Here is a 25,768-nt window from a genome sequence, read left to right on the forward strand (position 1 = left end):
AGCATCTGCAGGGTCAGTCAAGACCTGGGAGCAGAGTTCCTGCCAGCAAAGGAACAGTGGCCAACTCCTAGCCACCCTGCAGCCCTATGTGCCGGGTGTCCTGGGAAGGTCCAGGGCCGAGATTTTGTGGTTTTACAGTGGCTGTAACTTGGGCTAGCCATGCTAGGCTCTGCCCCTTTTGGGCTTGGTGTGATGAGAGGGTCAGCAGCTGGCATCACCTGGCTGGGCAGGGAGCTCTTTGCTCACCAGTGGGAAGAGAAACGGATGTCAGACACATGGCAGAGTGGAAATGTCCCCAGGTCGAGGTCCAAGGGGCTGGCCTTCTGCCAGCACACGCTGCTTAGGACCTCAGTGTGAATGGTGTTCAGGAGGCTAGGGTAAGGCACCCTGGACCTCACTACAGGCTCAGAGCCTGCACAGCAACACCATGGATACTCTCTCTAAAAGGGGGACTCCTGGGGAGACTATAGACAAACTCAGGCCTGGCTGGAAAAAAAAGCATCAGGAACAAGCTTTGAGTACCCCATCTTGGTCTCGTAGAGTTCAAGGCCCAAGCTACAAGCAGCTTGCTCCAGCATCCAGGAGGTCCGGCGGTGCACACGCCTTGAGATGCCTGACAACCTCTACACCTTTGTGCTGAAGGTGAGTGACAAGGCTTTCCACACCCTGGGGCAATACAAATACATACACATACATCAGACCCAACCCTGTTCCCTTCCTTCCTGCCAGGTGAAGGACCGGACAGACATCATCTTTGAGGTGGGAGATGAGCAGCAGCTGAATTCATGGATGGCTGAGCTCCGGGAGTGCACAGGCCGAGGGTGAGGTCCCAGGCCCTCGTCCCTGGCACGACCTTTGCTGCTACCACCCCCTGACCTGCCCAGATTCTTAACCTCAGCCTCTTCTCCAGCAGGCTGGAGAGCACAGAAGCAGAGATGCATATTCCCTCAGCCCTAGAGCCCAGCACATCCAGCTCCCCAAGGGGCAGCACAGATTCTCTTAACCAAGGTGAGTAAACCAATGGCTAGGCCATTGTATTCTGGGTATGCTGGAACCCAGACTCAGCTCAGGACATAAGGCAGCCCCCTGCGACCACCATCACCCATCTTAATCTAACAGGTGCTTCTCCTGGGGGGCTGCTGGACCCAGCCTGCCAGAAGACAGACCATTTCCTGTCCTGCTACCCCTGGTTCCATGGCCCCATCTCCAGAGTGAAAGCAGCTCAGCTGGTTCAGCTGCAGGGCCCTGATGCTCATGGAGTGTTCCTGGTGCGGCAGAGCGAGACGCGGCGTGGGGAATACGTGCTCACTTTCAACTTTCAGGGGATAGCCAAGGTATGGGGGCGGGGCAGGCAGGACCGTGCCACTCCTCTCCACTGGAGTTCAGGGTCCTAGAGGGACAGCCCGAGCCCACCATCCTCTCCTCCCACAGCACCTGCGCCTGTCGCTGACCGAGCGGGGCCAGTGCCGTGTGCAGCACCTCCACTTTCCCTCGGTCGTGGACATGCTCCACCACTTCCAGCGCTCGCCCATTCCACTCGAGTGTGGCGCTGCCTGTGACGTCCGGCTCTCCAGCTACGTGGTAGTCGTCTCTCAGCCACCAGGTCTGACCCTACTGCCCTTTGCTAAAGGGGGTGGCTGACACTGGGTAGAGGCTTGCTGCAGACAAGGTACAGGGTACAGGGATCTTGTTCTGTGTCCTGTCAGCACTTGCCTTAAGACTGATGGTGTGGTCTCTCTCGGTCACTTGTCCTAGGTTCCTGCAACACTGTCCTGTTCCCTTTCTCCCTTCCTCACTGGGATTCAGAGTTGGGCCTTCCCCACCTTAGCTCTTCTGGCTGTCCCCGGGGGCTCAGCCCAGAGGGTCTCCCAGGGCGATCCTCACCCCCCGAGCAGATCTTCCACCTGGTGCCTTCGCCCGAAGAACTGGCCAACAGCCTGCGGCACCTGGAGCCTGAGCCTGTGAATCGAGCCCGGGACTCGGACTACGAAATGGACTCATCCTCCCGGAGCCACCTGCGGGCCATAGACAATCAGTACACACCTCTCTGACCAGAGAGGAATTCCAGGCCTCAACAGCTGCCCTTGAGGAACACAGGCAGAAGTGTGAACTTGTGAATGTAATTGATCTTTCCTTCCTTCCAGAGAGAGATTTAAGGGACACTGTTAACTGCTCGTGCCAGTTTGGACGTGACCCTTCTATTAGGCCTGTTGAAGGGCCCTCCTGTAAGTTTCATCTATCACCTGGCTTTCTCCTTATTGTTTACAGATGTAGTTCTTGTTAGAGGATGCCGCTAGCTCCTGCCCGGGGTCCCTATGCCCAGTCCCTGTTACTCTTAGAGAAAGGAGTTGGGGTGAGGGCCAGAGCTGGCAGTGGAAACTTGTTCTCTTTTTCACTGACACTGTCACAGCAGATGACAGACTTTCTACGGGAAGTGGGGGTCATCAGGAAGCCCAGAACACTAATAAGCGGTTCTCCCATCTACCGTCAGTCCATGTGGCAGGTCTACTGTGTCCATGCCACAGATGACCACACCTAATCCTGCTTCTACTCTCAGCTTTAGGACAAAAGCTCTGTCAGAGGGACAAGCTGAAGGTCAAAAATGATTTTAAACATTTTACCTCAGACTAATTTCTTTAAAGGATTCAGGTTCAAAACTAAACCACTGCTTATTTCAGTGCACTGTTTCAGCTAACACCCATGCAATTTTTGTAGTCGGAGAGAGCTATGCAAACCCTACCTAATTCACAGTCTGAGCCAGCACGCTGACTTGTCTACTGCATCCTTGGGACAGTCACTGCTGCTGAGCGGCCACTGTCCTTCCTAAATGTCAAGAAGTGAAGTATGTCACCCTTTCAGGGAAATTCAGGCAATTACTGAAATAGGGTGGCAAAGAACAGTTCTACCCTGGTGCCTTACGAACAAAAAACTGGATTCTGGTTTACAGCAGCTTTACAGTGATAGTTAACTGGGGTTGGGGGAAGAACAAGCCAAAAAGGAAGAAGGACTCCTGGGCCCTTTCTAGTAAATCCTTCAACAACAAGGCTGGCTCGGTGCCCTCCAAGCATCTAATGGCTTATTAAATTATCCCACAAGTGGGTTTTGGGCTCCTTTTTTGAGCCAAAATGGAAGCTGGGAATCTGGTGCCGTAACTAATGAGAAACTCTTTTAATAGCCCACAATCAGTGTTCTGTTCCAGCTGGCTACTGCTTCATTGGATTGAGAATGTATCTCCATGCACACATGGGCGCACACAATCTCCACCATCCAGGGAGGTCCTGAAGTCAAATCTCCATCTATACAAGTGATACAATTCATGGCGGGCTGGCTCCTCCCAGAATCTTTGTCTGGAGGCTCACAAACAAGGGGGCAGTGACAGTGGAATCAGCTGCTCTTGGGTGCCAACAGAGCCATTCAGTACAACCCCCAGGCTCATGGCTGTGGCTTCTAGGAAACTGGGAGTTTAGATCAGCTTTACAGATGCATCAATCAGAGGCTAAAATGAAACCTTGGCCTAAAACTTGCAGGACTGCCTGCCTGGGAGGAGGGTTAGGTCTGCTCCTTCTACTTAGTCTCTATACTCCAAGAGGCCAGATTTCTGCTTTTAGAATTTTCTTTGGGTCTTTCAGAGGGTGGGGAAACAAACCCCTCTGCACCACTGTTTTTCTTTTTCTTTTTTTTTTTTTTTGAGACGGAGTTTCACTCTTGTCAACCAAGCTGGAGTGCAGTGGTGCGATCTTGGCTCACTGCAACCTCCACCTTCCTGGTTCAAGCAATTCTGTCTCAGCCTCCTGAGTAGCTGGGATTACAAGCGCCAGTCACCACGCTCGGCTAATTTTGTATTTTTAGTAGAGACAGGGTTTCGCCATGTTGGCCAGGCTGGTCTCAAACGCTTGACCTCAGGTGATCCATCCACCTTGGCCTCCCAAAGTGCTGAGATTACAGGTGTGAGCCACCATGCCCAGTCTGTACCACTTTAGTACCAACACTCCTGGGTGATTTCATGGACCCTAAAGCAGACCTGACACTGATCCAGATTTGCAGTCCATTTTTAAGGACACCTGTCTTTATCTCCTCAAAGTCAAGCAGCTTTCTCTGGAAAATGAATGCTAACTAGTGTGAACCAAAAGAGTAAGTAATAGTCTGAAGTTTTTTAAAGGAGAAAGCTCAAAAGTCATTGGTCCTCCCCTCCGCACAGGAAAGATGCCCAGTAGATAATGAACCAAATTAAGTTCCTTCCCTCCAGCCAGAAGTTAAACATCTGGGATATGACGTCTTCACACCAGGGGCACTCATTTCTTAGCAGCCTCTCTACACACATCTCTCAGGTGATGCCAAGAGGCACACCAGGTAGAGCAAACTTGGCAGCTCTAACAGGCTGCAAAGTACAACTTCAGATTCCGTGGCAGAGATTTGGAAAGCACCCACCTCCAGACTGCTTCCTTTCTAAACTCGTCCAAGTTACCAGGACAGCTCAAATACATGCTGACAAAAAACTCTCATGGCCCTAGGAAGAAGTGACACTAAGCCAACGCCTTTTCTTTGTGCGGGAGCAGACCCAGCTGATGAAGGGGTGGGCAGCAGTGTGGGGCAGGCACCCCACTGGCTGCAGCTAGCCCACCATAGGCACAGCACATCCCACCACTCTCCTTCTAGTCCCGACCAGGCCCCAGCCAGCAACTTCTACCGAGAGCCATGGCTCAGCACCAAACTGGACAGTAGACATCATGATCCCTCCAGTTAGCTCTAAAATTACAGACCCCACCAGTAGAGCTTGACAGCTCCCGGCACCATCACTTCCTTCATCTGACTTTATTGAACTTTTACAAACTAACAGTCACCAGCACCAAAGAATTAAGTCAACTAACCTGCCTTGAATTTTAGACCAGCAATCCATATGGCTTTATCTGGTATAAATCTTCTGCCTTTGATCATTTCTGGACCGTAGGAAAAAGGAATAGCAATCATTAAAATCTTGGGCCAGAGAACACTATTTTTACATAACAGTTTCTTAACCTAAAGTCAAGGCCTTGGACTCTTCCCTGAGGGTTGCCTGCGATTCCTTCATGCTTTCTATTCAGGGTTAAGTCCCTTACTGCAAATGTGTTAGCTCTAACATCTCCCACAAGCTAGAGGAACTTGCGAGTATATTAACAAGGACACATCTGACATCCTGTATTTGGTTAGAATATACAGCACATTGTGATAACAAAGTGGATTCATCTTGTATCATTATAGGCAGAAGGTATTTGGCAAATTTTTATGTATTTTATGTACTGTACAAGTAACTTATTCTTGAATAATGCAAATTTTGCTATAATGTACAAATTGCTATATGTGAATTAAAAATTTTTCAGATCTTGATTTGCTGTCACAATATTTAAAGGCTCAATTAAGACCATGGTCTCTCTACAAAACCCTTGCCCTGCCCAAATACTTGCTCTTCCCTTTGTCCTCCCCACTGCAATCTGGGAATATTAACAAATGCTTATGAGTCCATCTATGTCAATAAGCAGCTTTGTACATCTTTGTGTCTTTTCAGCCTTCATGCCCTCTGGATTTCTTTATTGCATTTTTTTTCTGAGTGTCTCCTGCCCCCTACTGGTAAAATAGGAAAATGCCTGAATTGGGAACTTCCAGCTAATGACACTCATTTTGGTTCAGGAGATATTAAAAAGGAAGCTTACAGAATTGGTGCCAGCTCGAGGATGTGGAATTTCAGTGCTGCCCAACTCTGGCCAACCTTCCTCCTCCTGAAGCAGATCTCTAATCCACCAAAGAGAATAGCTCAGTCTTGTCTTTTTCTAGAGACACCTTGAACCAGAACTAAAGGTGAAGAAGAAAAATCATTTGACAGCTACCTTCCGGGATATTAAAAACACACCCTTAGCGCACCTGCTTTGATATTAAGTATCCTACAGTAGAAGTAGCTTATACAGACACACACTAACTTGATCAGTTTTTAAAACTTTTTTTATTTTTTAAATTTTTTTAAAGTTTTTATTTTATATTATCTACAAAGTAAAAGTTTTTCCCTTAACTTAAAAGTTGAACCACTGTAGACAGTGATCACCTCATCAAACTTGATTTATAAATAATAATCCATCAGTTTGACGGTAAGAATTTACTGAACCTTTGTCAAGTTTAGTAAAAGGGCGTTCCAAGTCTTGATTTTTTTTTTTTTTTTTAAGCAGTAATAGCAGCAAGAATCACTCTTGTTACTTCTTTTGCTAGCTGATGTGTTCATGACTTTCAAGGGTTATTAAAAAATAAATAACTTCCAGTTTCGGCAAGCAGAGCTGGGGTACCTGTGGGACTCTGAAACAGCGTATGGAATTATGGAATAGCCCCCAAGTTCCTAAATGCCTCTACTCGGTCCAAATATCTTCCACTGCAAGTGAACTGTTAGCATTCCTATTGGATGTTACAAGAAATCAACATATATATTTTAAAAACAAAATAAATGAAATTCTAGTTTTCTGTGCTTCCAGTTGGTAGAAGCAGTAGAAGGGAGGAGGGAATTTGGCCTTTCGTTTCCTCCAGGGCAGCCTTACAACTGCTGTTGGTGGTGGGCTTGTACTGTAAAAAGAAAAGCGAACATTGAAACAGAAAACTGGCAACACTACACATCAGCCTAGTGTCTCTGCAGCACATGATTGTAAACTATCCTCGTGCTAGCTGAGCAAGACTCAAAATTGAATTCGCTTTCCCCCCTCCCATCTGCACCAAAGTGGGGAGGGTTGGGTGGGTGGGTAGAAACAAACCAGTCAGACGTAAAACCACTTCAGGTAAAACTCCCAGAAGACTTGTTCATGGGTTAGAAAAAAAGGCCTTAACAAACCCCCTCCCCAAATATTAGCCAAGCACCAGTACTGCTTTCAGAATAACAGGTCAGACTGTGAAGTATCGCCATGGCAGCCATCAAGTAGTAGAGCACAATCACAGGGCGCTCTCCCCTGGTCAGGGCATAGGCTGGGGCTAACGCTACACTCAAAGCCAGTCCATCCACAGCGCTTTCTCAGCAGTATCTTCTCCAGAGCTACAATCAAACTCTGCCATGGTAATAACCCCCCACATGTCAGACTTTTGGGACTCAGGAAGGAAAACACTGCCCTGTCCAACCTATCATAACAAGGAAGGCCAACTGAGTCCTAGGCATGCATCAGCTACACAGAATGCTGCTGCTGCTGCTTCTCATCAAGCCAAATCCTGTATACCATCAGAACACACACAGACTCGGCTCCCGGAAGCCTCAGGCCCTGATGCTAAACTGATCGTCACAGTCCCTCCTGTGCACACTCCTGGATGGGTCTTGCTAGTTCTCAAATGTGGGCTTGAAGCACTGGCCCTGCCTGCCATTCCACCTGTGCGAGCAGAATGCTTTGGGGTGCCCCGGCGGCCCCTGCACACACACGCCTCACCTGAAGGGTGCGTCATATAGGGGAAATGCGCAGTTGTCGAGACTGGAATGGGCTGTAGTGCACTTTGAGCGAGGGCGGCCTGGGGACCGCCGGGTGGCTGTGTCGTCATTAGCATCATTGGCGCATGGGCAGTTGGATGAGAAGGAACCATTCCTGACTGTACATGAGCCTGAAACAGAGAGCTCTTTTACGCATACAGGCAACATCTCCGGCTTCAACAACATGTCAACTGTGTTCCTTTCACTGGGCTGGGACTCTCAGGAAAGGGCAATGGTGGGCCTCAGGGCCCAGTTCTGTTCTCTGGGGACAATCTCTAGTAGATTATCTGTTGACCTGAAGATGTGCTTCACCTTTGGGTAGATCCTGCAAGGAAGGGTCAGGGAGCAGGCACCAAGTGAGCCTAGGTAGAAGTCAGGGCTGTGCTGTCCTAGCCCTTGACATTTCTGATCATTGTATTCTACATATGGGGTAAGATCTTCACAAAGATTAGACACCGGATCCAAGGGTAGCTTTCTCAACTTAATATCATACAAGATTCAATGATGCTTCAGAATCAGGCTGCCATGTGGGGCCTGAGGCGATTTTGCAGATAACATCCCTTTCAAACAGGAAAGCAGATTACTACATTAATAAGCAGAGACTGTCACAGTCCAGTATGTGAATTACTTGGACCTCTGTTCATTTGCCTCTCTCCCTCTGCTTCCGGCCTGCTCACCAGGCAGTGAAAAGAGACTCTTAGGCCCCCGTGACTCTCTGAGAGATATGCTGATGGAGCAGGAGGAGTTGGAGTTTTTAATGGCTCCAGTGAGATGGAAAGGAGTAACCTGGAAGATCTGGGCCAGCCCAGTGTCTCTGTACCAAGTTCAACCTGGTCTCACTCACTGTCAAATTGGAAAGGTGATTTTAGTCAGCCCAAACTAGCTGGATTCCAGCTCTGCAGGGGGTTGGCAGGGCCAGGAAGAGCCCTTGTTTCCTTTTTCCCACACTGTGCACTGTTCTAGACTATGATGAGCCTTGGATGAAATGCCGTTTTTACTCTCACGTATTCAAATGGGTACATGGCATATTTGAGCTTCCCTGTGTTAACCTTTTTGCCCTTTCAGCACAAAAACACAGTGAGGTATTAGGGATCCCTGACTTACATGTAAGTTCACATGCCTACTTAGCCACCAGCCTCTGCTAGACACCTACAGGACCCCAGCTCTTATGAAGCTGACTCCACCAAACCACGCTGGCCGCCACGGACCAAACCGGCTTCCCTCCCCACTATCAAAAAGCAAATCAACTGCAGTGCGCTACACCACAGAACCTAAACTTTGCAGGGTAAGGACGCCCAAACTTCCCAGAGCTGTGGAACTCTACTTACAAGGTAGCCTTCTGAGAGATAGATCCAACTGAGTCGCATCTCTAGCCCACACCTTGCCAGAGCCTCACTGGCGCACTATTTAACAGGAAATGGAATTCATTGTGGCAGGTCTCACTTAGACCCGCCTCAGAGAGTTCTGTTATGAAGTAGCAGAGACATCTAATACAGCCAATTCACCCGTAACAGCCCCAGGGAGGGCCTCAAGGCCAGCGTTAGAGCCCAACTTCAGTGCAGCTCCTTCTCCTCATTAAGACAATCCCCTGGGCCCTGGAGTGCAGGGACCTTGTCAGCAGCTGATGCAAACAGCAACCACGGAGATGGCAAGCACACCTTTCACCTGGAGCAGCTGACACTGGAGGTGAGCTCCCAAGTGCTTCCAGGGCTGCTCTTCAAGAAAAATGGGACCACCTGGGTGCTTCCAGCTTCTAGTTACACTGCACCAATGTCCAAGGCCAAGCCCTCTCAAGAGTACAACTTATGGTCAAAGCAGATATATGAATAACCAGGGAAAACAATTGGAGAGATGTGTCTGGAACTCATGTGAGTAACAATCAAGTTGACAGGCCCCAGTAGTCACCTCGGAGAGCTGAGACTCTGTGAAGGCCATCATCCCCGCCTGGCTTCCGAGGTAAGTGTGTAGAGGGGGATATATATATACACATATATAGAGTAGTGAGGCTATATAGACGTAGCAAAGCAGACACAGAAAGGAAAGAAGGACTGGGTTGCATTCCAGAGTCAAAGATATTTTTAAGGTCTCAGTTGGAAAACTAAAGGACTGACCAATCAGCACCTTCACTGATCCCATGACAAAACCACACAAACATTCCCTTAGGGCCAGATCACGTGTATTTGAGCGGGAAAGGGAGACAGGCAAATGGCATGACACACAGGGTTTCCTAGCTGGGAGAGCCTCTAGCTGCTTACTGATAACCTTCACATTCTACCTGGCCTTCACAGAAAGTTGGCTAAAGCTGGTTTACCTGAGGTACGTGGGCCATGTGGGGTGGGTTGGTATACGCCGGCTGAACGTGAGAAGGATGGATCGTAAAGACGGTCTGTTGTGCTGCTGGGAAACTATTCTGTGGCGACTGCGTGTTGGAGGCAGGTGTCATGGAGGGTGGAGTTGGTGCAAGCCCCGCGTGGTAAATGGCTGACTGCTGCTGTGGACTGGCCAGATGGAGAGCCTGGGCGGCCTGGTGCTGATGGTGCTGCAAAGCGACAGGAAAGAATTGAGAGGAAAACTTCTTTAATGAAAAGCAGCCAAGGGATACTCACAAAGCTGAGCTTTGCACACGTGGGCCTATGATGAGGGGCAACGGAAAGTACAGGGGAAAGCTTCTGAGCATACTAAAGTTAAACAAGACTACTGCCCCAGGGAACTGACAAATATCAAAGTCTTTACCTCCATTAGCAAACATAATTCAAGAAGCTCATAGGAAAATAACCTCATCACATAAACCTTAATTAAAATTTAAAAGTCCCAAGCAAATAGGAATTTGCCTTATGAACCTTATGCTAAATTTGATTTTTCATTAACGCAAGTTTCCAGAGCTTATCCTATCACCTATTATCAATATGTATCTTAAATGTGATTCTTAAAAAAAGCAACCACCCCAGGGGCACAGCTGTATCCATCTTCATGAGAGTGGACATGCCATGTGTTCTGACGATGCAATACCTGGCACCTGAAGAAAGCACTCAGATACTAGGATGAGGAAGCCACTCCATGCAGACCTCTGAGTTGCCCTTACCTGAACAGGGCTGGGTGCAGGATGACTTCCACCATGTTGGCTTTGCTGCTGTCCAGTGGGGGTAGCTGAAGGCTGAGGGTGTGGAGTATGTGGGTGCAGGGTAGCGTTAGGGTGCGCATACTGCTGAGCAAGGGAGCCCGTGGAAACTAAAGTGAAAGAAAAAGGAGCATGTACACAACCGATGTGTGATAACCTGCATCGCTCCTCTACACTTCATCAACTGAACTTTCTTGATGGTTACAATGCATAACTCACGCCACTACCAATTTCTATAGGTGACTCCATTTAAATCATCCATTGTCTTGAAAAAATAAGTGTAGCTATTGCTTAACAGACTAGCATTTGGTTCATATAATACAGCTCTACATATGATATTAAAATCAAATTAGTTTGCTTTTACTCTGAACAGTCACTAGGTTTTCCCAAAAACACAACTTGAAGGCACAGGCAGAAACTACTCAAACAAGTGCATTTTAGGCGCACACTCTTTAGCTCAAGGCCATTATCTGGCTAACCTCACCATGCTACTGCCCTGGAGCAATGTCCTGAGGGCACAGACTGCATTGGGTGTGGTGGTGGGGGGGGTGTGGGCACTGTGTATGGTATGTGGCAGGGCCAGGGATCTATCATCAGGGCCGAAGGCCCACAATCTCTCTCAGCTAATCACAGCAGCCCCTCTGCCATTCAGTTTACTTCCCAGGCCCTTAATGGAGGATCTCCCACCTTTGCTTTATAAAATATAGAAAAGTAAACTCCCTTCTGAGTGCCTCAGCCCTTTAGAAAGAAATTTATTAGAGTAACTTCAAAGGACAACATGATGGGCCAGTTTAAGTCAAAATAAAGATAAGAACTGAAAGCCAATTCTTTGTGAATCGCAGCATGGGCCAAACCTTGGTACAAAAACCATTTCTTCATGTCTTTCATTTTTTTTTTTTTTTTTTTTGAGATATGAGTCTCACTCACTCTGTTGCCCAGGCTCACTGCAAACTCTGCCTTCCAGGTTTAAGCAATTCTCCTGTCTCAGCCTCCCGAGTAGCTGAGATTACAGGCATGCCACACCACACCTGGCTAATTTTTGTATTTTTTTTTTTTTTTTTTTTTGGAGACGGAGTCTTGCTCTGTCGCCCAGGCTGGAGTGCAGTGGCGTGATCTCGGCTCACTGCAAGCTCCGCCTCCCGGGTTCCCGCCATTCTCCTGCCTCAGCCTCCCGAGTAGCTGGGACTACAGGCGCCCGCCACCGCGCCCGGCTAATTTTTTGTATTTTTAGTAGAGACGGGGTTTCACTGTGTTAGCCAGGATGGTCTCGATCTCCTGACCTTGTGATCCACCCACCTCAGCCTCCCAAAGTGCTGGGATAACAGGCGTGAGCCACCGCGCCTGTCTAATTTTTGTATTTTTAGTAGAGATGGGGTTTTGCCATGTTGGCCAGACTGATCTCAAACTCCTGACCTCAAGTGATCCGCCCACTTCAGCCTCCCAAAGTGCTGGGATTACAGACGTGAGCCACCGTGTCCGGCCTGTTCATGTGTTTCAAAAACAGTAAGTGGAGAATCAGAAGCAGAGTAGGATGTGTTCACTGCTTCCAGTGACTATGGACAGCACACTGATGATACAAAACTAACCTCCATGTGGCAATGAGCTGAGAACAGAGCGTTCTCAAGACAACTCTAGCAAGGCATAGTTCCCAGCCCTCTCTTGAGAAATGAATCCTAAAATCCCTCAAGATAATAAGCTCATACACAGAAATGATTCCAAAATAGTTTCCCACATTCTTCATATAACGTGTTAGCGAACACAGACATATGCAGGACTGATTGGGGAGAGAAGCAAGCACAGCTTTGGGACCAGGCACCCTAGCTCCAGCAGTCTGGTAAGCAAGGCTGCCGAGTCACCAGCATAGATGACTAGATGACTCTGGGTATATCCCATGTAAATGGTGTGCAGAGGGTTAGGCAAGGCACATGGAGCAGTTCTATAATGCTAGGTGTTGTAGGACTAAGGGCCACCAACTCTCCAGCCCAGTTACATCTCGAGATGCAAAGCCATCTCTTAGTAGAGGAAAGGGCAAGGCAAAGAGCCAGTTCTAGGATCACCTGTGCATCCACTGCCAATGCCATAGCTGGCATTAATATTCCTTCATACCCAGTTTAGACTGGACACAGCAGCTTTGTTTATACACTGGGAAAATTTTCCAGACTGTAGGAATTAACATATGCCAGAACATTTTAACAAGAAAACTGTGGCAACATATTCTCTGAATGTTTTTAAGGGTAGTGAATGTCTTCTGGGAGCTAGAACAAACGTACAAACGATGAACAATTCTGAGCTTCAGTCTCATGAGTCTATGAAGACAGTCCTTTTTTTCTAACTTGCTGGCTTATTAACAGGCCCTCCATCATCATCATACTCATTAAGTTTACTTCCAGCTCCCCCAAGTTGTATAGGCACTGACTTGGTCTAAAAGATTTGATGTAAATTTCGAACCCGAGTTTGTTGTTTGTTTTTGTAAACATCTTACGTTCATCTTAAAAATGTATGTATTTATTTATTTAATTTTTGACAGGGTCTCACTCTGTTGCCCAGGCTGGAGTGCAGTGGCGCCATCTCGGCTCACTGCAACCTCCGTCTCCCAGGTTCAAGCGATTCTCCTGCCTTGGCCTCCCGAGTAGCTGGGACTATAGTCAAGCATCACCATGCCTGGCTGATTTTTGTATTTTTAGTAAAGATGGGTTTTGCCATGTTGGCCAGGCTGGTCTCGAACTACTGGACTCAAGTGATCCACCTGCCTCGGCCTCCCAAAGTGCTGGGATTACAGGCATGAGCCACTGCGCCTGGCCCTGTTTGTTTGTTTATTTTTGAGACCCAGTCTTGCTGTCACCCAGGCTGGAGTGCAGTGGCGCAATCTTGGCTCACTACAGCCTCCGTCTCCTGGGTTAAAGTGATTCTCCTGCCTCAGCCTCCGAGTAGCTGGGATTACCTGGCTAATTTTTGTATTTTTAGTAGAGACGGGGTTTCACCATGTTGGTCAGGCTGGTCTCGAACTCCTGGCCTCAAGTGATCCGCCCACCTCGGCCTCCCAAAGTTTTAGGATTACAGGCATGAGCAACTGCACCCAGCCTAAAAATTGATCTTTGAATAATAAAAAAGCCCCTTGTAGCTAAGCAGCTACTACGGTAGACAGCGCAGTTTTGTTGTTGTTTTGAGATGGAGTCTCGCTCTGTTGCCCAGGGTGGAGTACAGTGGCGTGATATCAGCTCACTGCAACCTCCACCTCCTGGGTTCAAGTGATTCTCCTGTGTCAGCCTCCTGAGTAGCTGGGACCAAATGCGCGCCTGGCTAACTTTTTTTGTATTTTTAGTAGAGACGGGGTTTCACCATGTTGGTCAGGCTGGTCTTGAACTCCTGACCTCAGGTCATCCACTCATCTTGGCCTCCCAAAGTGCTGGGATTACAGACGTGAGCCACCGCACCTTGCCACCAAAAGTTCTATTGGATAGTGATGTCTACAGTTGTCCATGGTCCCCTACTGTTAAACCATTAGCACTAACCCCTACCCCCAACCCAGCCTCTTAAAAATGTCATTTGTAGCAATACTAAATCTGTCTAAGGAAAAGCAATTCCCAAATCCCAAATTCTGTTCATGGTGGTTCATAAAGATATAGTACAGAATCTCAGAGGGTTTTTTTTTTAACTTTATTCAAGAAATTTTGTACTAAAAAGTTGTAAATTTCACGTTTAATTACCTTCTAAGCAAAGTACTAAGAATATTAAAAAGTAACAATAAATATAGAAAATAATTATGCCCATGAAGTCTCATAATTAAGTTATTCATCAACTGGAAAAATGTAAAAATCTTGAAATCATTTGAAGAGAAAAGTAAAGATGAAATATTTTTACTATGCATTTTTAAAAGGCATCTCTGCAATTTAAGTTTACCAATATTTAAAGACTATAATACAGTGTTCTGATCTATAGCTAATCTGCATGCATAGCACAAATACTCAAGCTGAGTGAATGCACATAGGCTTTGTTTAAAAAAACAAAAACAAAATCCTTTCCCTACCTAAATACCAGTAAACTGCAAGGCATTGATTAAAAACAAGACGAACAAAAATCACAAAGGATGTGTAAAATATGTATCACATATTGCAAACAAAATTTAAAAAGTTAATTAGAAATATTTCCCTTCTCAGCATTTTGGTAGGCCGAGGTGGGGAGATCGAGACCAGCTTGGCCAACAGGGGGAAATCCCGTCTCTACTAAAAATACAAAAATTAGCTGGGCATGGTGGCGGCGCCTGTAATCACAGATACTTGGGAGAGTGAGGCAGGAGAATAGCTTGAACCCGGGAGGCGGAGATTGCAGTGAACTGAGATCACGCCATTGCACTCCAGCTTGGGCAACAAGAGTGAAACTCCGTCTCAAACAAATAAATAAATAAATAATAATAATAATAAATTGGGAGAAATGTGAAACTTATACTTTAAATCAATACTCATAACAAAAATACAGTTCGGCTCCTTGATAGGCCAGTTAAGTAAGAGTGATACAAAGTGGGGTAGGAAGAAAATTTAAGTCAATGAAAAAAATAGCTTGGAAGACAAGAGAGACAAGAAAGGAACTGGAGGCCAAGGCGGGTGATCACAAGGTCAGGAGTTCAAGACCAGCCTGGCCAAGATGGTGAAACCCTGTCTCTATTTAAAATACAAAAAAATTAGCTGGACGTGGTGGCAGGCGCCTGTAATCCCAGCTACTCTGGAAGCTGAGGCAGAGAATTGCTTGAACCCAGGAGGCGGAGGTTGCAGTGAGCCGAGACTGCGCGACTGCACTCCAGCCTGGATGAGAGAGCGAGACTCCATCTCAAAAAAAATAATAATAATAATAAAAGGAACCAAGATAAGGTAAACAAGGAAAAAACACAGGAGAGTCAGGGAAAAGGAGAGTGCAGCGGGAAGGGCCGTGGGTTCTGACCCATGCATATTATTTCACTGCTTTTGTTATACATGCTCATTCTGGCTAAAGATCCCAGAGATGTTAAAAATAAAGTGAATTTTCTTTGTAATTCTGATTTATTCATCAGTTAAACTTCTATTTATAAAACTTAAGAAGTCTTCATAAAATCTTTTGGATTAAAGATAATCAAAGACATATGCTTCTTTGGTCCAGACATAGTCCAGAAGTTTCCCACTCAGTGTTCCTTGACATAAATATTTAAGATTCTAAATATATGATCAGTCAAAAATCCTTAATAACACTAACCACATTCCAGAACTAGTTTCCTCAGCTGTGATCTCACTGAAGAAAATTCAGTACATAAAGCTGTGTGTTTAATTTGTTACTAGGTTTTGTCATTTTGACTTTGGATGCACAAGTCATAAGAGATCACCAGCACTGCAAAACTTTAAAAATAAAACAAAATCTTCCAACTTGTAAATTTGATGTTAAATTCAGAAAAAGGGAAGTGAAGGAAAGCTGAAAACTCCAAAAGGGGAATAAAAGGCAACTTGACCAAACCATCACAAAATGGCTTAGAACAGGGGAAAATGAAGCAGCAAATTAAATTAGCAGCCCAACTGTTAGTTTCTTTTAAAAAGTACTGATACTCCCTTTTAAGGGAAGTTGTGCTAAGGCAATTAAGGCTTAGGTGTAATGATTAAGGACCTTTCAGCTACTTACCAGGAAAACGACACCAAACTACTAACAGAGACAGTAAGATGGTGAGGATAACTACGTTTGAGACCTCAAATTGAGTACATAATAAAATCACTGATTGACACTACCTTTTACACACTACAATCACAGACATAGTTTCCCCTTTAATAGTATATACATCCAGCAAGACTCCTTTTTAAAGAGCATCTATTAAAGGATTAAATTTAACATTTCCTAGCACCAAATAAATAATATATATATATGCACACATATACATATGTATGTATGTATGTATCAGTTTATTTTTGGATACCAAGTCATGGTATAATTAACAAAGATTTAAGGTCAAATGCATTTTAAATGCTAATATGGCATTTAGTAGAGTCAGACATTGAGTCACCCCAAAATAACTCAAAATGTTGTACCTAACATAAAATCTGAATCCTTAATATCCTCTAGAATACAATATTTCATACAAGGTTACAATATTAATAGCACAAATTTCTAAAAGATTTCTACAAATATTAGTACTCTTTCTATTTAAATACCAAAGTCCAAGAGACTAGCCTTATTTTTATTTTTATTTTTTTGAGACAGAGTCTCTCTCTGTTGCCCAGGCCTGAGTGCAGTAGTGCCATCTTGGCTCACTGCAACCTCCACCTCCAGGGTTCATGGAAATCTTGTGCCTCAGCCTCCCAAGTAGCTGGGACTGCAGGTGCGCGCCACCATGCTTTTGGTAGAGATAGTGTTTCACCATGTTGGCCAGGCTGTTCTCAAACTCCTGGCCTCAAGTGATCCACCCACCTCGGCCTCCCAAAGTGCTGGGATTACAGGCGTGAGCCACCGCATCCGGCCCTTATTTTTACAAATTGCCCTACCAATAGGAAAAATGTACCTTACAAGTTCATTTCCAAAAGAAAGCTCTGCCCAGACTTTCTCCATGAAGGAGCAACCATTTCTGTACTTTTTGCCAGGTGGGGAGAGGGGACCCGTGCTGTCCAAGATAATGACCTGAGAGGTCATGATCTCTTGTGCTTAAGAGTTCAAGACATCCTGAGGGGTCTGCTTCCTGAATATTTTATTTTTTGAGACAGAGTCTCGCTCTGCCACCCAGGTTGGACTGGAGTGGCATGACCTCGGCTCACTGCAACCTCTGCCTCCAGAGTTCAAGCAATTCTCCTGCCTCAGCCTCCCGAGTAGCTGGGATTACAGGCACATGCCACTACACACAGCTGATTTTTGCATTTTTTAGTAGAGATGGAGTTTTACCATGTTGGCTAGGCTGGTGTTGAACTCCTGACCTCAGATGATCCACCAGCCTCAGCCTCCCAAAGCGCTGGGATTACAGGTGTGAGCCACCGTGCCCGGCCCTTCCTGAATATTTAAAACCTTTAGCCATGCACAGGACTGAAAAGTTTTTCCCTTAGTATTTCATCAATCCTATTCAATTAAAAATCCTGGTAGGCATAAATTTCTTCTTATCAGAATATAAACAAACATTTTAAGTTTATACTAAGCTTGTGGCTTGGTGTGTGTGTGTGTGTGTGTGTGTGTGTATACGTGCGTGCATGTATAAAGCTGTTTAGGAAAAGTTTCTCTGAACAAGGAAATTATTAGGCATTTCCCAGTCACATTTGCTTGGTATGCAAAAATTGATTTCTGAAACAACTCCATTTTTCATTAACTCCAGCCTTCTTACTAAACTGCATTATATTTCCATTTTAAAAACTGAATTATTTACAGATATAAATACTTTCAATAATTTGACTGGCACAAGGAAAATACTGTTCAACAAGTCTACACCCTTAACATGTATTCTTTAAAAAGTGTTTTACTGTACAATTAAAAATTAGTATAAAAAACCCAACTCACTGGCAAAGTAGAAAGAAGGGCTTGTCTCCTTGTTGTATGGTAATTTGGGACATGCTGAATTTGGGAAATAGAAAGGTAAATTAGCCTTTTGAGGTGTGCATTTTCCGAATTTTCTGGAAAGGTTGACATATTAGTAATTTCTTTTTGTATTCATGCATAATTATTTTTATAAGAGATGACAAGCACTTTAAACATTGTTACAGAATTTTAAAAGAAAGAACTAAACCGGAAGACACTGTTCTTCTGTACTTAGCTTAGGTGTCAAGTTATCATGCTGACTTGCTTAAAAGTGAAAGGAATAAAATAATTATCTAATAAAAAGACCAACATGGCATTCTACTGAACAACCTTGATATAAATCATGTACCAAAATGAAACAATATTTACCAAGTTTAATTCAATAGACACACAATTTTGCAAAATATTACTAATGGAGATGTCATTATCCTGAAAGATCATCTAGCAATGGATCCAAAACTTTAGGAACATTGCAAAAATATAAACATGAATATTATCATTTCTTATTAAAACATGTCTGCATAAAGGGATAGGGCATATGAGTGAATTTAAATACACCTGGAAGGATACACACAAAATGTTAAAAGGCAGTTGTCAGGTGGAGGGATTATGGATGCTTTTCACTTTTTTTTTTAACTTACTGTATTTTCTTACTTATCTTACTAATCTACATTAAACTACCAAAAACAAACCAAAACAGGATTCTGGATCTAACTCTTCCTAATGGCCCTAGTTAGAAAAGTTTATTACTCTTTCTGAAAGGTCAAAGCATCACCATAAAGCAAAATTAGATGAATTAGAGGAGTAGATGTGAGGCTGGGCGTGGTGGCTCACATCTGTAATCCCAGGACTTTGGGAGGCCCAGGCAGACAAATCACGAGGTCAAAAGTTCGAGACCAGCCTGGCCAAGATGGTGAAACCCCGTCTCTACTAAAAATACAAAAATTGGCCGGTTGTGGTGGCGCACACCTGTAGTCCCAGCTACTTGGGAGGCTGAGGCAGAAAAGTCACTTGAACCTGGGAGGCAGAGGTTGCAGTGAGCCAAGATCATGCCACTGTACTCCAGAATGGGCGACAGAGTGAAACTGCCTTAAAAAAAAAAAAAAAAAGAATAGATGTGATAGGAAAAAAAAAAAAAAAAATTAAAGTAACTTCTTAGAAGGGATGGGGTAGAGGCAATGATGAAAGTTAGATTAAGAGACATCAAAGAGGCCAGGCGCAGTGGCTCACACCTGTAATCCCAGCACTTTGGGAGGCTGAGGTGGGTGGATCACCTGAGGTCGAGAGTTCAATACCAGCCTGACCAACATGGTGAAACCCGATCACTACTAAAAATATAAAAATTAGCCAGGCATGGTGGCAGGCACCTGTAGTCCCAGCTACTCAGGAGGCTGAGGCAGGAGAATTGCTTGAACCCAGGAGGCAGAGGTTGCGGTGAGCCAAGATTGCGCCATTGCACTCCAGTCTGGGCGACAGAGCGAGACTCTGTCTCAAAAAGGAAAAAAAGAAAAAGAAAAGGAAAAAAAAAAAAAAAATAAGAGGCTGGGCACGGTGGCTCACGCCTGTAATCCCAGCACTTTGGGAGGCCGAGGCTGATGGATCACGAGGTCAGGAGATCAAGACCATCCTGGCTAACACAGTGAAACCCGATCTCTACTAAACAAAATACAAAAAATTAGCCGGGCACAGTGGCGGGCACCTGTAGTCCCAACTACTTGGGAGGCTGAGGCAGGAGAATGGCGTTAACCCAGGAGGTGGAGCCTGCAGTGAGCCAAGATGGTGCCACTGCACTCCAGCTTGGGCGACAGGGCAAGACTCCATCTCAAAACAAAACAAAACAAAACAAAAGACATCAAAGAGATGAGGTTTTTGACAAAAGCCCTTTCTAAGATAGCTAGAAAGAGTATAAGGTCAATAATTTTTTAGAATGTAATAAATAACTCTCCTATTTGATCAATTTAACTGTTCAGTAATGTTAGCATATTTGTATTAAACATACTAAAAATTTAAAAACAATAATCAGGATTTCATTTTGCAGTCATTAGTGGTCTTATGTTTTCAATGCCTTTGGCTATGGCCATAACAATGAATGAGAAAAGGTGACATAAAATTGTCACCAACATCTGGGTGCACGTTCTGTTTGCATTAAATGTTTTAAAAACCTAGATAGGATGTAGCTTTAAAAAAGCACAATTCATACTCAAAGTATTTGGTTCCTTTGAGAAAATTTATGGCAATATATTTAATATATTTATAAAATATAAATCCTTCAGGGAAGATGAGTATAAAATTAACACTTCTATGTAAGTTTGTTATAGTTTATAAGAATGTACTTCAAATTTTGTTTATATTTGATATAATAAGGCTTTGAAAGTCTAATAATTCAAATAAACCACTGAAGATTTAATGAAGAATGTGCTTAAGCAGATTAAATTATGGCTTATGATGGCATAGAACAAAACAATTCTTTCTGATATTTTCTTTTTTTAAATAGAGACAGGGTCTTGCTCTGTCACCCAGGCTGCATTACAGTGGTGCCATCATAGCTCACTGTAGCCTCAAAGTCCTGGGCTCAAGTGATCCTCCCATCTCAGCTTCCCGGGTAGGCAGGACTACAGGCACATGCCACCATGACTAGACTTTTTCTTTTTTTTTTTTTTTTTGGTAGAGATGGGATCTCCCCATCTTGCCGAGACTGGTCTTGAACACCTGGGCTAAGCGATCCTCCACTTCAGCCTCCCCAAGTGCTTGGATTACAGGTGTAAACCACCATGCCCAGCTCCTAGTGTCCTTTTTAGGGTCTTAAGCACCCCAAAGGGAATCTTGATTAACTAGTGATAATCACAATAAATCCACACCCTTGCTCCTAGCCTGCCTCCATACAGACAGCAATTAAATACCACCTGTGTAAACTGCAGGAGAGTAGTTCATGTTTGGCTGAGTAACCTTCTCCTGGCATGAAATAACTGGTTCTAATGACTAGTTCGTTCCAGATTTCACTGGACTTTAGATCTAGTGCTGTGTTTTATTTGCAACATTTCCTATTTGCCCACACATAAATGGACTTTGGGGTCTAAGGCCCCACTGCTCTTCAAATGGACATGTTCTGGGAAGTAGTTATGAAAATTATTCGTACCTCAAACACAGTATTTACCCTATAGGCTGTTTCAAAATAAATGAACATTCATCCAAAAGATGAAGCCAGATGTTGGCAGTGAATGAACACATGGGAAGAAAGATTCTGCTTAACATTACAGTATTATTGCTACAATGTCTCAAAAGCATTGGTACACAAATATCTACTCTCCAAATGCAATGGAAATTTTAGCTCAAAAGTTTCACATCTGATTCCAAGGGGAGCATGCCAAAAAATGGAAGGAAAGAGATGTTTTTCCACTTGTTAAATCATGATGTATTCACCAGAAATGTACAAACAATCATAATGAACTTTTAACCTAGGCCTTTAGCAAACTGGAAAATTGTTAAAATATACACAAGTTGCATAAAAGCCAGCATGATGAATCAATCGTGCCTTTTCACGCATATGAAGTCCTGGTTAAGACAACTAAAGACAAGTCAAATGACATGGAGTCATAACCAAAATAATAAACCAAGTCAGTTTGTCAGTATCTTTTACAATTAAATTACGGATGGGCTTCTTGAAAAAAATGTTTTCCAAAATGTAGCAATCACATAATTTTTTATTTAAAATGTAAAATCCACAATAAAAAGTTGAAGGTGATAACGTGGGAAATTAAGACTGGGCTTAAGTTTTATAAAACTAAACACCTTTGATGATGTACAAATTCCTATCAGCAGTGAGTCTTTATGACAGACAAGAACCTCCAGGAAGAAAGCATAAGCTGTGGGTTACAGGTAATAGGAAGGATGATTGCTGCTGCCCAAGTCCTATTCTCATTAACCTACAGAATGTTAAAACTTTTAACACTCTGTTAAAAAGGACAGAGTTGATATGAAAAGTAGTAATGTCTCAAGAAGAGGGTTTACCAGAAATCTGTAAATTCTTTTTTTTTTTTTTGAGATGGAGTCTCACTCTGTCGCTCAGGCTGGAGTGCAGTGGCGCAATCTCGGCTCACTGCAACCTCTACCTCCTGGGGTCAAGCAATTCTCCTGCCTCAGCCTCCCAAGTAGCTGGGATTACAGACACCTGCCACCACACCCAGCTAATTTTTGTATTTTTAGGAGAGACGGGGTTTCACCATGTTGGCCAGGCTGGTCTCGAACTCCTGACCTCAGGTGATCTGCCCGCCTAGGCCTCCAAAAGTGCTAGGATTACAGGCGTGAACCACCACGTCCAGCCTGAAATCTGTAAATTCTTTTTTTTTTTTTTTTTTTTTTAAAAACAGAGTCTTGTTCTGTAGCCCAGGTTGGAGTGCAATGGTGCGATCTCAGCTCACTGCAACCTCTGCCTCCTGGGTTCAAGCAATTCTGCTGCCTCAGTCTCCTGAGTAGCCAGGACTATAGGCGCGTGCCACCGCACCCGGCCAATTTTTTGTATTTTTAGTAGAGACGGGGTTTCACCATGTTGGCCAGGCTGGTCTCGATCTCCTGACCTCATGACCCACCCGCCTTGGCCTCCCAAAGTGCTGGGATTACAGTCATGAGCCACTGTGTCCAGCCTGTAAATTCTTAAATAACTCAGTTTTGCCTAGACATACTTGTTCAGGACATCTAAACTTAAAAAATAAAAATTTTATATTCTTAGTATTTCAAAAAGTTTAAAAGAGGTTTTAAAAATGAAATGTCAATGTAGCTGCATGTAACTGTAATCTCATTCTCATAGCAGTACACTTTTCAACTGTACAAATAAACCAAAATTATCCCCTACTCCAAAAAACCAAAAATGCAAATAGGAAAACTAAATGACACTACAGTTCTCAGAAATATTCAGAACAAAACATCTTAATGAAATCAGTACTATTTAAAAGCATATTCTGAAAAACATTTGAAGCAATCCATTAATTCTATATCATAAGATATACAAGTGGACATTTAATTTTAAATTATCAACAGTGAAAAATCTGTTATTTTGGTACTTTAGACAGCTGCTAAGTTGATCTACACAAATTTTTCTGTTTAGTCACAAAATGAAGATGGGTTTTTGCTTATTACTGTCACATATAAATACTGCTTAGTTTTACATAAAATACTTCTCATTTTCATTTCAGCATTCTGTTTACATTGGTTATAAAGTGTGAATCATGTCTAAAATATATCTAATATTACATAATATTCAACCACTTAAAATACAGCATGATGTAGAAACATAGCATTATCATTATAACAGCAAAAACAAACAAACAAACAAAAACAAACAAACAAAAAAACGAATGCCCGTGACCCACAGATCAAGTAGTGAAGCAGAATGTTTTCATGCTGAAAACGCTTTTATGCTTTTATTATTATAAAATTCTCTTGCACGTCATAGGATATACCAAAGCATAATACTGATGAGGAAGAGGAGAAAGGTACCTTTCTCCACAAAGATGCTTTGCCATTATAAACATCATTACATTTTAGTTAAAGCAGGAGAGAGATCTGAAGACCAGGTACAGAAGTAGAAACTATTTGCCAAGACTTATAAAGCAAGTCAGGCAAAGAAACGAGTTCATCTTTTCCTTCAGATTCTTGACCCTCAATGTCATAAAAGGTCAGGTTATTCTTAGAGTATGTTTTCAGAAACTTAAATTAAGAAGAGTCACACACACTGGAAAAGACAAACAAAGTGCTTCCTACCATACATCGCATGCGTCTGCTCATGAGCCCCGTACTGAGTTGCTGAAGAAGACACTAAACCAGGCTGGGCATGTGTTGGTGGTGCCATCATTCTAGCATTACCCTGTATTACAGGACTATAGACATGAGGATGCTGTGTTCAAACAAAAAATAAAGAAAGAACATCAATACTGCAAATAGAGCCAAGCGGACTTTAGTTAAGATTTTTAACTCCATGGTTTCCAGATTTCCAGAAACAACTGTAAACTCTCAAATCTTTCTTGGCTGTTTCCTCTGAACCTGTTACAATGATCAGTAACCTTTGAATATATATTAAAAAGGGTCCCCAAGTCCTTATCTATCTACCCTACCATCACACAAAAGCAAAAATTATAAAGGAAAATCCCTTTACCATATTAAAAGCTTTTTTAAATGGTACAAAAATTAAGAGTTAGCCCTACCAGCCTTACCTGAGACTGATAATGTGGCACATGCTGAACAAGGGGCTGATTTGGGAACTGCTGAGGACTGTAGGCAACATATTGCGTGGAGTAAGCTGGTGGGGTGGCTGCAATCGGTGGGCCCGCTGCTGACGCTGGATGCATCATGGCACTCTGATGATGCTGGTCTTGCCGCTGTTGGGGCATATTTGGTACTGCAGAAAAAAAAGCAGACTGCCTATTAAACAGTATCTCCACAGCATAATACATGTGTTCACATGGTCTAGGAGGCTCTGAATGATTTGACCCTGCATCTGCGTCTCTGATGCCATCTCATACCACTCCCACTTCTGCCACTCTGGGTTGTCTGCGTATCATGCATGCTAGTCCTCAGCCTCAAACACCAGTTCCCAAATCCCAGCTGGGATAATTCTGCCTCATCCTTCAGGTGTCAGCTTGAAAGCAACTTCCTCAGAGAGACTTTCTCACATGGCCCTCAGACTTGATCAAGTCCCTGGAACAGACTCTTACAGCATTTTGAAATCACTTCTCATATGATATTTTCTGGGACAGGCACTGCATTCATTTTGAGAAAAACAAAAGTATGACCAAAGAGCCAAAACAGATCCAACACTAACTTTCTATCTTCCTCATTTCCTACCACCGAATCCTTGTAACACTTCCCATTCTTTCTCAAACCCAGTATAACACAGCACCATGTAGCATAAAGCAGGTTTCTAAATAATAGTTCTTTTAAAAGACTACTCTATGTCTTATCTTAATCCACACAGGTGGTCTGCGTGTAAGGGCCTCTCCCTGTTACAACTCCAGTTAAGAATTCAGCTCAACCGTCGTCTCCAATGTGAGGTTTTTTTCCAGTTCCTCCAGCACAAGCTAGCTACTTTCCATGTGCCTCTTTCCTCACACATTTCTTACAGCACTATTGTCTGTGACCTATTTCTGGTGTGGCATTAACCAAGCCACTTCAGGAAAAGAATTATGGAATGACTGCTTACAACTAGGTATAAGCCACAAAGAATATAGAACTTGTTCATAAAATCCTAAGAACTGATTATATAATTAACTGCAAATTTGTGGCTAAACATTCACTGACTTGCTGAAATTTGGGAGAGGTCGTTACAAATTATTTTATCTATGTAGAAAAGTAAACCTGAAAATTTTTCTACATTTTATCTTGGATGCATGTATTTAAAAAGCACCTCCTTTTGGTAGACAAAAAGCCACTGAAAACTATCACTTTTATCAAATGAAAGTTTGTTCAATTATGCTCACTAACTGAGCTTAAACTATTCACTATTATTACTTTGTTACTTATTACCTTCCCGTATATTTAAAACAAATTAAAAAGCTAGTCAAGTATACTATGGTGCTATTATTTAGATATCGTGCGTCTCCACCAATTTTCATGTTAAAACATGATCCTCAGGCCAGGTGCAATAGCTCATGCCTATAATCTCTGCACTTTAGGAGGCCAGGGCGAGCGGACTG

The 25,768-nt window shown here is 43.7% G+C and overlaps 3 protein-coding genes across 16 annotated transcripts in view; 2 read left to right on the forward strand and 1 right to left on the reverse strand.

Moving 5' to 3' along the window:
• Nucleotides 1-5,364, forward strand: part of SH2B3 (SH2B adaptor protein 3) — a 46,078-nt gene extending 40,714 nt beyond the window's left edge. For 2 of the 3 annotated variants that reach the window (XM_050749728.1, XM_050749729.1), the window contains exons 2-7: nt 541-642; nt 730-821; nt 914-1,008; nt 1,120-1,334; nt 1,432-1,603; nt 1,756-5,364. In XM_050749728.1, the coding sequence (XP_050605685.1) occupies nt 541-642; nt 730-821; nt 914-1,008; nt 1,120-1,334; nt 1,432-1,603; nt 1,756-2,051 (972 nt within the window). In that variant the 3' untranslated portion in view covers nt 2,052-5,364. Of the gene's footprint in view, nt 1-540; nt 643-729; nt 822-910; nt 1,009-1,119; nt 1,335-1,431; nt 1,604-1,755 lie in introns of all 3 variants that reach the window. The other variant, XM_050749727.1, reaches the window with a different exon arrangement.
• The window catches only part of ALDH2 (aldehyde dehydrogenase 2 family member), a 419,735-nt gene that overhangs the window by 51,387 nt on the left and 342,580 nt on the right, over nt 1-25,768 (forward strand). The window lies entirely within an intron of this gene.
• The window catches only part of ATXN2 (ataxin 2), a 154,987-nt gene continuing 135,408 nt past the window's right edge, over nt 6,190-25,768 (reverse strand). For 6 of the 12 annotated variants that reach the window (XM_050749631.1, XM_050749644.1, XM_050749642.1 and 3 more), the window contains 7 exons: nt 24,290-24,474; nt 23,841-23,973; nt 18,066-18,119; nt 10,542-10,687; nt 9,771-9,998; nt 7,422-7,590; nt 6,190-6,579 (listed from right to left, as the gene is read on the reverse strand). In XM_050749631.1, the coding sequence (XP_050605588.1) occupies nt 6,551-6,579; nt 7,422-7,590; nt 9,771-9,998; nt 10,542-10,687; nt 18,066-18,119; nt 23,841-23,973; nt 24,290-24,474 (944 nt within the window). In that variant the 3' untranslated portion in view covers nt 6,190-6,550. The remainder of the gene's footprint in view (nt 6,580-7,421; nt 7,591-9,770; nt 9,999-10,541; nt 10,688-18,065; nt 18,120-23,840; nt 23,974-24,289; nt 24,475-25,768) is intronic. The other 6 variants (XM_050749641.1, XM_050749637.1, XM_050749638.1 and 3 more) reach the window with 3 other exon arrangements.

Source organism: Macaca thibetana, chromosome 11, assembly GCF_024542745.1.
Source record: "Macaca thibetana thibetana isolate TM-01 chromosome 11, ASM2454274v1, whole genome shotgun sequence".
Lineage (NCBI taxonomy): Eukaryota > Metazoa > Chordata > Mammalia > Primates > Cercopithecidae > Macaca > Macaca thibetana.